This window comes from Apodemus sylvaticus, chromosome 16 (genome assembly GCF_947179515.1).
Source record: "Apodemus sylvaticus chromosome 16, mApoSyl1.1, whole genome shotgun sequence".
Taxonomy (NCBI): Eukaryota; Metazoa; Chordata; class Mammalia; order Rodentia; family Muridae; genus Apodemus; species Apodemus sylvaticus.
In genome coordinates, this window is record NC_067487.1 from 84,051,316 (window position 1) to 84,064,922 (window position 13,607).

At 38.1% G+C, this 13,607-nt stretch overlaps 1 protein-coding gene across 4 annotated transcripts in view; it reads right to left on the reverse strand.

The window, feature by feature from the left end:
- The window catches only part of Fam172a (family with sequence similarity 172 member A), a 482,169-nt gene that overhangs the window by 368,635 nt on the left and 99,927 nt on the right, over positions 1–13,607 (reverse strand). For all 4 annotated transcript variants that reach the window (XM_052160054.1, XM_052160053.1, XM_052160052.1 and 1 more), the window contains one exon: positions 11,535–11,600. In XM_052160054.1, coding sequence (XP_052016014.1) covers positions 11,535–11,600 — 66 coding nt within the window. The remainder of the gene's footprint in view (positions 1–11,534; positions 11,601–13,607) is intronic.

A 13,607-nucleotide genomic window follows, 5' to 3' on the forward strand; every position in this document is an offset into this window, starting at 1 on the left:
CATTAAATAATAAATAAAATGTTCCCTGATAATGCATACACACAATGAGAAAACAACTAATGGCTACTACAAATCACTGAATGGTTATTATAGAATCACAGTTTGTTTTTTTTTAAACCTACATAAAAGACAGATAGTAAGATCTAGCAATTACATAATAGGTGATCAAGCAACAGAAGTATTTTCAATATAAAAACACATAAAAATAATGAACGCATGCACCCCTACATTGCTATTGTAGATTTAGTAGTGTATTACCATATTACATTAAAATAGCTAATTTTAAAAGCATCCTGTGGTCCAGACATGATCCACTGCTCTTATCACTCTCCTTACTCACAATCCCATTAAGGTGTCACTACTACAACAACCATCAACAAATGAAGGAATGCAGGGCTGTGGTGGCACATGCCTGTAATCCCAGCGCTCTAGCACTCTGGGAGGCAGAGAGGCAGGTGGATTTCTGAGTTCAAGGCCAGCTTGGTCTACAGAGTGAGTTCCAGGACAGCCAGGGCTACACAGAGAAACCCTGTCTCGAAAAAACCAAATCCAATAAATGAAGAAATTATATTTGAATAAATTTAAGTTATAGGCTTACACAGTATACAGTCTATGATTCTATAACTGAAGCAGATAGCACCTATAATAAAAAATAGAAAGGTCAAACTGGAATATATAAAGACCTTAGCCTGAACAGTATAAACTGTGCAAAAAGAAAGGAAACTATCCCAAACTGCAGACACAAGGCACTCCATGCAAGTGGGCTTGGAGCTCCATTCAGATTGCAAGCACAGGCATGAGCAACAATAACTTGTACATGCTAACAACTTGTTTATGCTTCCTTTACTTAAGGATTAATTATCCATTTATGTCTAGTTACATTTATAAAGGTGCATTAATTTTGAATATATATGACTTCAATTTCAAAGATACTAGAGATGTTATAGAAGTCCAATTTCTGATCATTTCATTACCAATGCACAACAAGCTCTATTGTACATCAGTAAAGGCCAGCACTCAAGAGTGGATAAAGCCAGAACTAACGACTAGTAATGCATCCTCTAACCACAACTACACACATAAAGATCACTCGACATGCTCTATCCTGCACAAGCTTTTGACTCCAGCAAAAAAATATGTTCATAGAGGTATCAGAGTTATAACACACACACACACACGCACGCACACACACACACGCACACATACACACACACACACACACCTCTACAAAACTGCTTAGAATTTAATCTTAAAATTTAATCTAAATTTAATCTAATCTTAGAATTTACTCTAAAATTACAATTTTAAAATCTAAATTTTCCCACTCATTCCAAATGCACAGGATTAGAAAAATAAACCTAGGTTTAAAACAGTATTGGCCTCTGTATCTGATGCTGCTATTTGTGTAAACAGAGCACAAGAGCAACTGGTTCAGTAAGAACAGAATGGCTGGAGGTTATGAATAGCTCCAGTTAAGATACTCTTTTCAGTGAAGCTTTCCTTGTCTACAAATAGCATCTCTAACTCTTCCCCATGAATTTCTAGTCCTGTTCTGTGTCTTGTTCACAACAAGATGCAGCAATCCACAACAGTGTGTTCATTCATAGATAGCTGATTGATAGGCATGCAAATACATGTATATGTGCATGCATAGGTGTACATGTGTGCATGCATGTGAGGGATTGTGTGTACGTGTAAATGCCTGTGTGTTTGTGTATATACAGATATATCTCTCTCCAATACAGCATAAATATAAAGAGAAATAATGCTTTCTAATTTTTATTAGGCATGATTCTCAGTCTATAACAGAGGCTAGTACCTTATAGGTACTCAATAAGGAATAAAAACCATTGAAATATGAAATCATACTATTGACAGTGATGTCCTATAAATACAATGAATTTAAATGATTCTGAATTTTAGTATCTAGAATGCACACAAAAACTTAAATAAACATAAAAAACAAATAATCAAATTGTAAAATGAACTGTAGATATGAATAACGTGTTCTCAAAAAATAACATAAAACTTAGGCCTGACACTATTACCGAGGCTATGGAGTGCTCACAAAAAGGGACCGAGCATGACCGCACTCCAGAAGGCCCAACAAGCAGCTGAAAGAGTCAGATGCAGATATTTGCACCCAACCAATGGACAGAAGCAGCTGACCCCTGCTGTTGAATAAGGGAAGGCTGAAAGAAGCCGAGAAGGGTGACCCTGTAGAAGGACCAGCAGCCTCGACTAAACTGGACCCCTGAGATCTCTCAGACACTGCACCTCCAACCAGGCAGCATACATCAGGTGATATGAGGCTCCTAACACACATACAACAGGGGACTGCTGGCTCTGGGTTCAGTCAGAGAAGATGCACCTAACCCTCAAGAGACTGGAGGCCCCAGGGAGTATGCGGTGGGGGGTGGGGATAGGAACATCCTTTTGGAGACAGGAAAGGGGGGGAGAGGTATGGGATGAACAGTCTCAGAGTGGATAGGGGGATAAAATTTGGAGTGTAAATGAATAAATAAATAAGAAAAACTATACATAAAATGGCTGAAAATTTTTCCAATGTGTTAAACATCAAAAGCTATGAGGGACATGCAAATTAATAACATCAATTTCATCTCACACCAGTCAGAATGGCAATTATTAAAGAGTTAGAAAGAGCAATCCTCAAATTCATCTGGAATAACAAAAGACCCAGGATAGCTAAAACTATTCTCAACAATAAAAGAAATTCTGGGGGTATCAGTATCCCTGACCTCAAGCAATACTACAGAGCAATAGTGTTAAAAACTGCATGGTATTGGTATAGTGACAGGCAGGCAGATCAATGGAACAGGATTGAAGATCCAGAAATGAACCCACACACCTATGGCCACTTGATCCTCGACAAAGGGGCTGAAAACATCCAATGGAAAAAAGATAGCCTTTTTAACAAATGGTGCTGGTTCAACTGAAGGTCAGCATGCAGAAGAATGCGAATTGATCCATCCTTGTCTCTTTGTACTAAGCTCAACTCCAAATGGATCAAGGACCTCCACATAAAGCCAGACACTCTGAAGCTAATAGAAAAGAAACTGGGGAAGACCCTTGAGGACATCAGTACAGGGGGAAAGTTCCTGAACAGAACACCAATAGCATATGCTCTAAGATCAAGAATTGACAAATGGGACCTCATAAAATTACAAAGTTTCTGTAAGGCAAAGGACACCATCAAAAGGGCAAATAGGCAACCAACAAATTGGGAAAAGATCTTCACCAACCCTACATCAGTTAGAGGGCTAATATCCAATATATATAAAGAACTCAAGAAGTTAGACTCCAGAAAACCAAATAACCCTATTAAAAAATGGAGTACAGAGTTAAACAAAGAATTTTCACCTGAAGAACCTCGGATGGCAGACAAGCATCTTAAAAAATGCTCAACTTCATTAGTCATTAGGGAAATGCAAATCAAAACAACCCTGAGATTTCACCTTACACCAGTCAGAATGGCTAAGATTAAAAATTCAGGAGACAGCAGGTGTTGGCGAAGATGTGAAGAAAGAGGAACACTCCTCCACTGCTGATGGGGTTGCAAATTGGTACAACCACTCTGGAAATCAGTCTGGTGGTTCCTCCGAAAACTGGGCACCTCACTTCCAGAAGATCCTGCTATACCACTCCTGGGCATATACCCAGAAGATTCCCCAGCATGTAATAAGGATACATGTTCCACTGTGTTCAAAGCAGCCCTATTTATAATTGCCAAAAGCTGGAAAGAACCCAGGTATCCCTCAACAGAAGAGTGGATGCAAAAAATGTGGTATATATACACAATGGAGTACTATTCAGCCATTACAAACAATGAATTCATGAAATTCTTAGGCAAATGGATGGAGCTGGAGAACATCACACTAAGTGAGGTAACCCAGACTCAAAAGATGAATCATGGTATGCACTCACTAATAAGTGGGTGTTAACCTAGAAAACTGGAATACCCAAAACATAATCCACACATCAAATGAGGCACAAGAAGAACGGAGGAGTGGCCCCTGGTTCTGGAAAGACTCAGTGAAACAGTATAGGGCAAAACCAGAACAGGGAAGTGGGAAGGGTTGGGTGGGAAAACAGGGGGAGGGATGGGGGCTGATGGGAGTTTCGGGGAGTGGGGGTCTAGAAAAGGGGAAATCACTTGAAATGTAAATAAAAAATATATCGAATAAAAAAATAAAAAAAACCATATATAGAGAGATAGATATTGTCTTCTGATTGTTACATTTCTCACATTCCCTCTTCTACAATGTTCCCTGAAATGTACATAGGGTAGTATAAACACTCCACTTAGGGCTGCGCAATCAGCTGCCATAATTCTCAAACCTGGGACAGCTATGAGTTTATGTATTTACTGCTATTCATTGCAAACAGAAGCCTGTCGGATTAAGGCTGAGGCTGATATTTGTCTGAGGGTATGACTGTTTAGAAGGACGTATAAGGCCATGTCAGTTTAGCTACACAGCAATAGTACATGCCTCCCCATTTCCCAAGGCTTAATACCTGATTTTATATCTATAGCGATATCTATAGATATATACATGTACACATATATACATGTATGTATGTATGTATGTATGTATGTATGTATGTATGAAAGCCCAGGCATAAAAAGACAAATGCCACATGTTTTCTCTCATATGGGAATCCTAGCTTTGCATCTTCAGATTTATATGTTTAACTTGAACTACTTATAGAAGGAGGAAAATTAGGAAGTAGTTGTTAGGCTAGGGGATTCTTTGAGAGCAAAGGAGACACTAGAAAGTAAATAATACAAAAATAGAGCATAAGAATCTCAGGGAGAGAAATATTTAACCACGGATGGGCTGGAATGTAGGAGAGATGATAGAGCAGAGGTAGAATTAAACAAAGTAAAAGCAAATATGAAAACTCATATAGAAATAAAATTTGATTGGTGTATATAAACTTACAAGATTAAAAAAAACAGAGGGAGGATGCTTTGAATATCCAGGTAGTGTTTTTCACAAAAGCCTAGGACTATTAAACAAAATTTCTAGTGCCAGATAAGAAATACATCTTTATGACTGTCAGGAGAGCCTTCAGAAACTGTAAAAACAATACTACATGCCTCTGCCACTTATTCCTATTAATTACCAAGTAGAACCAATTAATAATTCCCTATTGCTGAAGAGATGAGACCACATTCATTGCAAAACATAGAGCAATCAAAGAAGAACTGAATTGAAAGCTTCCCCTCCACTAGCTAGCTTTCAGATTCCTAAAAGGCAAGCTCCCGGGGCAGCAAGCTCCTGGGGGTAAAATGTCATCAGCCATCTTCACCAGCTGTGAGACCCATGAAATGCACTAATTTGCTAGGCAAGATGCCCTTACCAGTGCAATAGTGGTACAACTGATATTGCAATGACCAACCAGTTTCTTTTTGAATTTGAGGTGTCCTTCACAGGAATAAATTCATGTTTGGTAGTTTACAAAAACCAGAGTCTGAGAGGATCTTAAGGCTTGGGAAATGGGAAGGCATATACTACTGTTGTGTAGCTAAACTGACATGGCCTCATAATTCCTACTAAAAACTTACACCATTAGGCAAACACCAGCCTTAATCAGAGAGGCTTCTCTTTGCAATGAATGGTAGTGAATGCATAAACTCATAGCTGACCTAGGTTTAAGAATTAGTGGCAGCTGATTGCTAAGACCTAAGTGGAGTATTTATACCACTTTTTGTAAATTTCAGGGAATATTGCTTAAGAGAAAACAGAAGGAATTCAAGAACCAGAAGAAAAAGCAAAAGTGCTTCTTCTAGGACACAAGAATGACAACAATAATTCTATTAACAGATAAGGGTTCCTCCTCTGATCTTATACAAGTTGGGCATGTCAATCAATCATGTATAGAGGTGAAGGCTCATGGGGCCCTATCCACACCTATAAAACTATGCTGCTGTGACCTCCCCTGTGTTCCACTCACTCCGCTGGACAGCCGATCCCCCAACCGGGCTGGCGTACACAAGGTTAGCCTGGCCGCCCAGGCCCTGAGTCCAGGCAAAAGCCTGGGAGGCCAAGGTCCGAGCAAAGTTCCCCTAGGGCTATGACTGTTAATTGGGTCCGCCAGGTGAACCGGCTGGTGGGCGTGCGCGCCCGAGCTCCCCGAAAGCACCTGGAGAGTCTACTGTGCTAACAACCTCCTAGGCGGGTTGACACACAGATGGCCCACCAAGCCGCCCAGTTCTTGGGGTCAGTCCTGTGCCTTTTGGGGCCTAGACCCCCACTTTGTTAGCCTCAGGCTACGCTTGTTAGCCGTCTCTGCCCTCCCGAGCACTCTGGGTCCTGTAGGCAAAATGGCGGTGTGTGCGCAGGCCAGAGCAAAAAAAACCTCCTGGCTGGGTTGGCGCCCCGATGGCCTCCCGAACAGCCCAGGGCCCAGGGCCTGGGTGCAGGCCAACACCCGTCGGGCTCAGACCCCTGCAAATGGTCTCAGGAAACAAGCTGGAGTAGCCATTTTAATACCAGATAAAATTGACTTTCAACCCAAAGTCATCAAAAGAGACTCTGAGGGACACTTCTTGCTGGTCAAAGGAAAAATACAACAAGAAGAACTCTCAATCCTGAACATCTATGCTCCAAATGCAAGGGCACCCTCATTCATAACAGAAACTTTATTAAAGCTCAAAGCACACATTGCACCTAACACAATAATTGTGGGTGACTTCAACACTGCACTTTCCTCAATGGACTGATCAGGAAAACAGAAACTAAACAAGGACACAATGAAACTAATTGAAGCTTTGAACCAATTAGATTTAATAGATATATATAGAAAATTCTATCCTAAAACAAAAGAATATACCTTTTTCTCAGCACCTCATGGTACCTTCTCCAAAATCGACCATATAATTGGTCACAAGACAGACCTCAACAAATATAAGAACATCGAACTAATCCCATGCCTCCTATCTGATCACTATGGAGTAAAAGTGGTCTTCAATAGCAACAGAAACAACAGAAAACCCACATACACGTGGAAATTGAACAAGAGGACAGATCGGCAAACAAAAAATTGGGAAAAGATCTTCACCATGCCTACATCAGATAGAGGGCTAATATCCAATATATATAAATAACTCAAGAAGTTAGACTCCAGAAAAACAAACAACCTTATTAAAAAATGGGGTACAGACTTAAACAAAGAATTCTCACCTGAAGAACTTCGGATGGCGGAGAAGCATCTTAAAAAATGCTCAACTTCATTAGTCATTAGGGAAATGCAAATCAAAACAACCCTAAGATTTCATCTTACACCAGTCAGAATGGCTAAGATTAAAAATTCAGGAGACAGCAGGTGTTGGAGAGGGTGTGGAGAAAGAGGAACACTCCTCCACTGCTGGTGGGGTTGCAAATTGGTACAACCACTCTGGAAATCAGTCTGGAGGGTCCTCTGAAAACTGGGGACCTCACTTCCAGAAGATCCTGCTATACCACTCCTGGGCATATACCCAGAGGATTCCCCACCATGTAGTAAGGATACATGCTCTACTATGTTCATAGCAGCCCTATTTATAATTGCCAGATGCTGGAAAGAACCCAGGTATCCCTCAACAGAAGAGTGGATGCAAAAAATGTGGTATATCTACACAATGGATGGAGCTAGAGAACATCATGCTAAGTGAGGTAACCCAGACTCAAAAGGTGAATCATGGTATGCACTCACTAATAAGTGGATATTAACCTAGAAAACTGGAATACCCAAAACATAATCCACACATCAAATGAGATACAAGAAGAAAGGAGGAGTGGCCCCTGGTTCTGGAAAGACTCAGTGCAACAGTATTCGGCAAAACCAGAACGGGGAAGCGGGAAGGGGTGGGTGGGAGGATAGGGGAAGAGAAGGGGGCTTACAGGACTTTCGGGGAGTTGGGGGGGGGCTAGAAAAGGAGAAATCATTTGAAATGTAAATAAATTGTATCGAATAAAAAAACAAAACAAAAAAAAAGTCACTGAAATGTATATAAAACTCAGAGTGTACAATGAAAGACAACACTGAGGTCAAGCAATGTATATGGAAATATTAATGGCAAAATGGGAAGAGCGATATGTGTACAAATCATTGGGTAGAACTGACCAGAGTAAACCAGAAAAATTACTCTGAACGTGGAAAATATAACTTGCTTTGTATAAGGTCATGCTAAATTTATATAGCAAAATATCTATATAAATAGTGTTTACTTGCTACCTCAATAAAGTTTGGAAATAACTACAACACGGATGTTTATCGCAAACACTGGCAACCAGTTGAGCAAAGTCTTTTAAAAACAAAACATAAAGGCCATTCTAATACAGTCCAATTTACATGTCCCTAGATCATGAGACTACACCAAATAATTTATAGCACTTTGCAGTTTACTGTGGAATACTTAAAAACTCCCAAAAGTGATGTTTTACTTAAACTAAATATATATAATAACCTAAAATGAAATTTTATAGAGAAAATATTAATCTAACTCACATCTCTGACACTCTCCTTGGCAGGAACACAGCAGCAGAGAACATGTGGGGTTTATTCCCTGTGCTTGTGCAGAACATAAGCATGATCACAACACTGACTGTCACTCTTCTCCTCCCTAAATGCTGCCACCTTAGAAGTGATGCAAGGGCCCCGCTACTGAAACTTCGAAACTAGACTTAATTCAGTAACAAGGGGGAAAGTATAGTCTCAAGAGCCTAACAGTCTTTAGTGTTTTTCTTCAGAAACCAAATAAAATGATAATTTTTTTCTTTAAATTTCTGGAGAAACAAATTTATACAGGTCATTTGCTTCCTTACTTTGAGTTAGCATCTCAATATGCATCCCCAGCTGGCCTGGAAATCAGCAGGAGAACCACACTGTCCTCAACCTCACACAGATCTGCTGGCATCTCCCAACTAAGTACTAGGATGAAAGACATGAGCCACAATACCCAGCTTTAATACACAGTGTTTACAGCATAGACCTCAGACTTGCCTGGAATACCTGCTGAGAAAAACTGCTAACTGGGAGGAGAACCAGCCAAAGAATTGTGTTGTAATGAAAAGATTTGGAGATCTGAAGAGCTCTTTGACCTCAGACATGGAGATGCAGAGTTTGGAAATTGCCCAGCTGGTTTTTGGTCTTTTTTTGGTCCAGTATTTCCTCACTATAAAATATTAAAATAGTATATCCTGTGATGGTGGTATGTGATCTGCATTTTTGATTTTGATTTTATTGTAGTTAAATGACTGAATGAATCTCTGAAAAGACGTTTACCTCTGGTTTTTTCTTATTTATTTATTTATTTATTTATTTATTTATTTATTTGTGTGTTTGTTTGTTTGTTTTTTGTTTTTTTGAGAAAGGGATTCTCTGTGTAGCCCTGGCTGTTCTGGAACTCACTCTGTAGACCAGGCTGGCCTGGAACTCAGAAATCCGACTGCCTCTGCCTCCCAAGTGCTGGGATTACAGCTATGCACCACCACGCCCAGCTAACTCTGTACATTTCTCATTGTTGTGAATGTTATAAACTATGGGACTTTTTTCAGTTGGTCTAAATGTATTTTGCATTATACTATGAGTAAGTATGGCCCCCATAAACTCATGTGTTTAAACAAGTCTACGGAGGCCAGGGAGTAGAATGGGGTAGACTGAATATGCTTGGTCCACGGAGTAGCGTTATTAGGAGATATGGCCTTGTTGGAGTGCGTTTGGCCTTCTTGAAAGAAGTGTCACTTTGGGGGTGGGCTTTGAGGCCCTTCTAGCTGCCTGGAAACTAGAGTTCTGATTGCCTTCAGAATAAGATAGAGAACTCTCAGATTTTTCTCCAGTACGATTCCTGCCTAGACACTGCTATGCCTCCCACCTTGATGATAATGTACTGAGCCTCTAAACCCGTAAACTAGCCCCAATTAGACACTGTCTTTTTTAAGGAAAAAAGGAAAAAAAGTAGGCCTGAAGTCAAGAGTTTCGACTCCCTGAAGAACACCCATACTGAATGAAAAAAAAAACAAAACAACAACAACAAAAAGCACGAAAACTTACATTTCCAGGCTTTCATAAAGGAAGCTATGTTTCAAACTAAGAGCAAGGAATGGCCTATTTGTGACATGCAATAACATTTTCTGTACTATTATATTACAAGTAAAGAAAGTGGCTTCAGTAAGCACTTAATGACTTGAATGAATCAATTAATGAGAAATAATAGTTTCTACAACTAGTTTTGACTGGAACTATGTAATCAAAGGTGAGAATCTAAATAAGCAAGATATCTTCAAATTCCTCAATAACATGACCCAAGCTACTAAAAAGACTCTGTAAAAGTTCAGAGAAATTATCTACATGTAAAGTTTTATGTATTAAATAAATTAATTTAATTGTCAACTGGACTCATGTCATAAAAGAGTTGTCAATAGCAGCAAAAAAAAAAAATCATCTAATCTACTCCAACAATCATTTACACAGATTACTATTTATTCAATTTAAACGTTTAGTGTTTTGTGATATAAATTAAAAATACATATATGCATGCAATAACAACTAAGAAAAGAGAAAGCCATAAATTTAAAAGGGAGAAGTGGCTGTGTGTATGTGTATGTGGGGGGGGGCGGGTGGAGGGACAAAAGGGAAGGAAGAGAGCAATGTTGTAATTTGAATAAAAGTCAAAAAATTATACTTTTTGTTTAGAATTTGAAACTAAAGCCAAATCCCAAACATTAACATTCCAAAATTTCAAAAGTACACAATATTTCCAAACATTTCTCTGACAAAAAGAAAACAAGCGATATTTTAAAAAACAAAAACAAATATCAGGAAAGACTTTGGTAATGTGTAGAGGGAAAAAATGCATTTTGTATAGCAATAAGGGGTTACAGACAGGTCAGGGGTAAGAGCAGCACTGGCTACTGTTACAGATGACCCAGGTTCAATTCCCCATCACCAGCCCATGGTCATACTCCGCAGTAACACTAGTTCCAGGGGATCTGATGCCCTGTGTGGGCAATGCACATACATGCAGACAAGAAATTCATTAAATTATTAAAATTAAATAAAAACTTTTAAAAAGGAAACTTATTTTGAAGAATCATATAATACTTAGAGAGTTAATACTTATTACAATGCAAAGTACATTGAAACAAATATGAAATATGCTTTATTTGTTTCACATGCAACAAATAAAAACAGTAGGTGAAATGAGCAGAGGTAAAAGAGAACTCTTTCTGGGAGCATCTCAGTAGACTTGACATCAGCACTGCTCATCTTTTACATTCTAAGTGTTATTTTGTAAGAACTATTACAGAAGAATAAGGATTCTTACACTCATTGAGTTATGAGTATCAACAAATACCTTAACACATACTTTAACATAGAACACATACATTAACATACTTAACACACAACAGATACTTTAACCTTAGCATAGTTAACCAACAATAAATTTTTTTCTCCTGCATTAAAAACCATTTTATATAGAACAAGGCATTTCATTTGAAGTAAACATTTTTCAAAATTGAACTTACTGGAACAGAGATTTTTTTCAAATTACAGTCATTTTCCAGGAGCTCATAAACATATCTTGTGATGATCTAATGAGGAAAGAAATAAAATATTAAGATCCAATATCACCCACTCTCAAGATAGATTTGTTTTGATAAATTACTTAAGTCATTGTTATCTCTCTTTCAAATGTTGTGTCACACACAGATTCTTACTAAGTAAGTAATGCTTTACCTTATGCTGCTATTTGGATGGCTATTAAGGATTAAAATGAGTTTTAAAAATTCACAGAAAACATAAAAGACACTCTTTTGGAAATGAATAACGAAGTTTTCTGGTGTTTTTTGAAATTGCTTCACTTATAGTGTCTCCATTGATGTTATATACAATGTAACTGCCCAAGGAATTATATCTTGCCCCCATAAGAGCAAGAAAGAAAAGTCTATGTGAAATATTATGAGCAGAAACGGAAAAGCAACCAGGCCAGGACGACTGCCATCAATCCTGTGTTTATGAGTCAGGAAATATGGTCTTCTCAAGGATGTCTGCCCCAAGTCCTGAACATTTGTACGTTTAAGTCACATAGTAACAGTCCGGGTACATATCACTGTTGTTAAGGACAATAAGAAAAAGACCAGCTGGGATTAATGAGGTGGTTCGATTCAAATCACCTATGTTCTTGAAAGTAGAAAGTTACAGAAGTATATGTTACAGAGATGTAAGGTAGGAAGGCCTCAACTAGCTTTGCTGGGTTTGAAAGTTAAGAAAAGCACAGGCCAAAAGATACAACATCTGGAGACCTGCAGTTTACAGCCAATATAAACATATGTTGAATTCTGCAAACAATACAAAAAACAAAACAATGATTCTTTCTTCTAGCCTAAAACTGCTTATCCATACTTTCATTTTTCTCTGGTATGTCTCCCTCTGATCAACAGAATTTCAAGATAATAAACTTTACCACTTCTACACAGAAAACGAATGGTAACTTGTTACATAAGCAATATGAAACATATTTATTTGGTAGGTAATAAGCAAAGAGAGAAGGCCTGGAATAGGAGCAAATATATAATAGGCACTTTGAATGATAATTATAAGAGTATTTCTCCTCCCAAAGATGTCTGTAGCTACCTGTTGGCAAAATATCTCATACTCTAATTTCAGTGGGAATATATATTGGTCTTTGTAAATCAAAATGAGGGGTTTTGTAAAAGAAAGAAGAAAGGAAGGAAGGAAAAAAAGAAAGAAAGTTAAAATGTTGTTTGTTTGTTGCCATATTCAGTAATCTAAAATAAAACCTTTAGCCTTCTTTTCTTAAGGAGGTTCTAAATCTTTTTCATACATTCATTTTATTTTAGAAATAGTTTCATAGATGTCTGTGAAAAAATAACTCTAACAGTCATTTCAAAAGTGATAACATATTGAACTACCTAGCTATTAGTCTAATAAATTTAATGGGAGAGCTAATAACACGGTCCCTATAATCTCACTAGAAGACGGTACCTAAATAGACTCTAAATAATACTGAAACATATAAATTCAGACTTAAAAGCATGTATGAAGCAGCGCAAGGTGCCCTATCACTTCAAGAGAAAAGACTTACTGAATGCTGAAAAAGCATTTGACAAAATTCAACACCCCTTCATGGTAAAAGACTTGGAAAGATCAGGAATTCAAGGCCCATACCCGATAACAGGAAAAGCAATGCACAGCAAACCAGTAGCCAACATCAAACTAAGTGGAGAGAAACTTGAAACAATCCCACTAAAATCAAGGCTGTTCACTCTCTCCCTACCTATTCAATATAGTACTCGAAGTCCTAGCCAGAGAAAATAGACAACAAAAGGACATCGAAGGTATACAAATTGGAAAGTAAGAAGTCAAGATATCACTATTTGCAGATGATATGATTTCATACTTAAGTGACCCCAAAAATTCCACGTGAAAACTTCTTCAGCAAAGTGGCTGGATATAAAACTAACTCAAACAAATCAGTAGCCTTTTTCTACTCAAAGGATAAACAAGCTGAGAAAGAAATTAGGGAAAGGACTTGCTTCACAATAGTCACAAATAATATTACATACAAAGAATTTTCA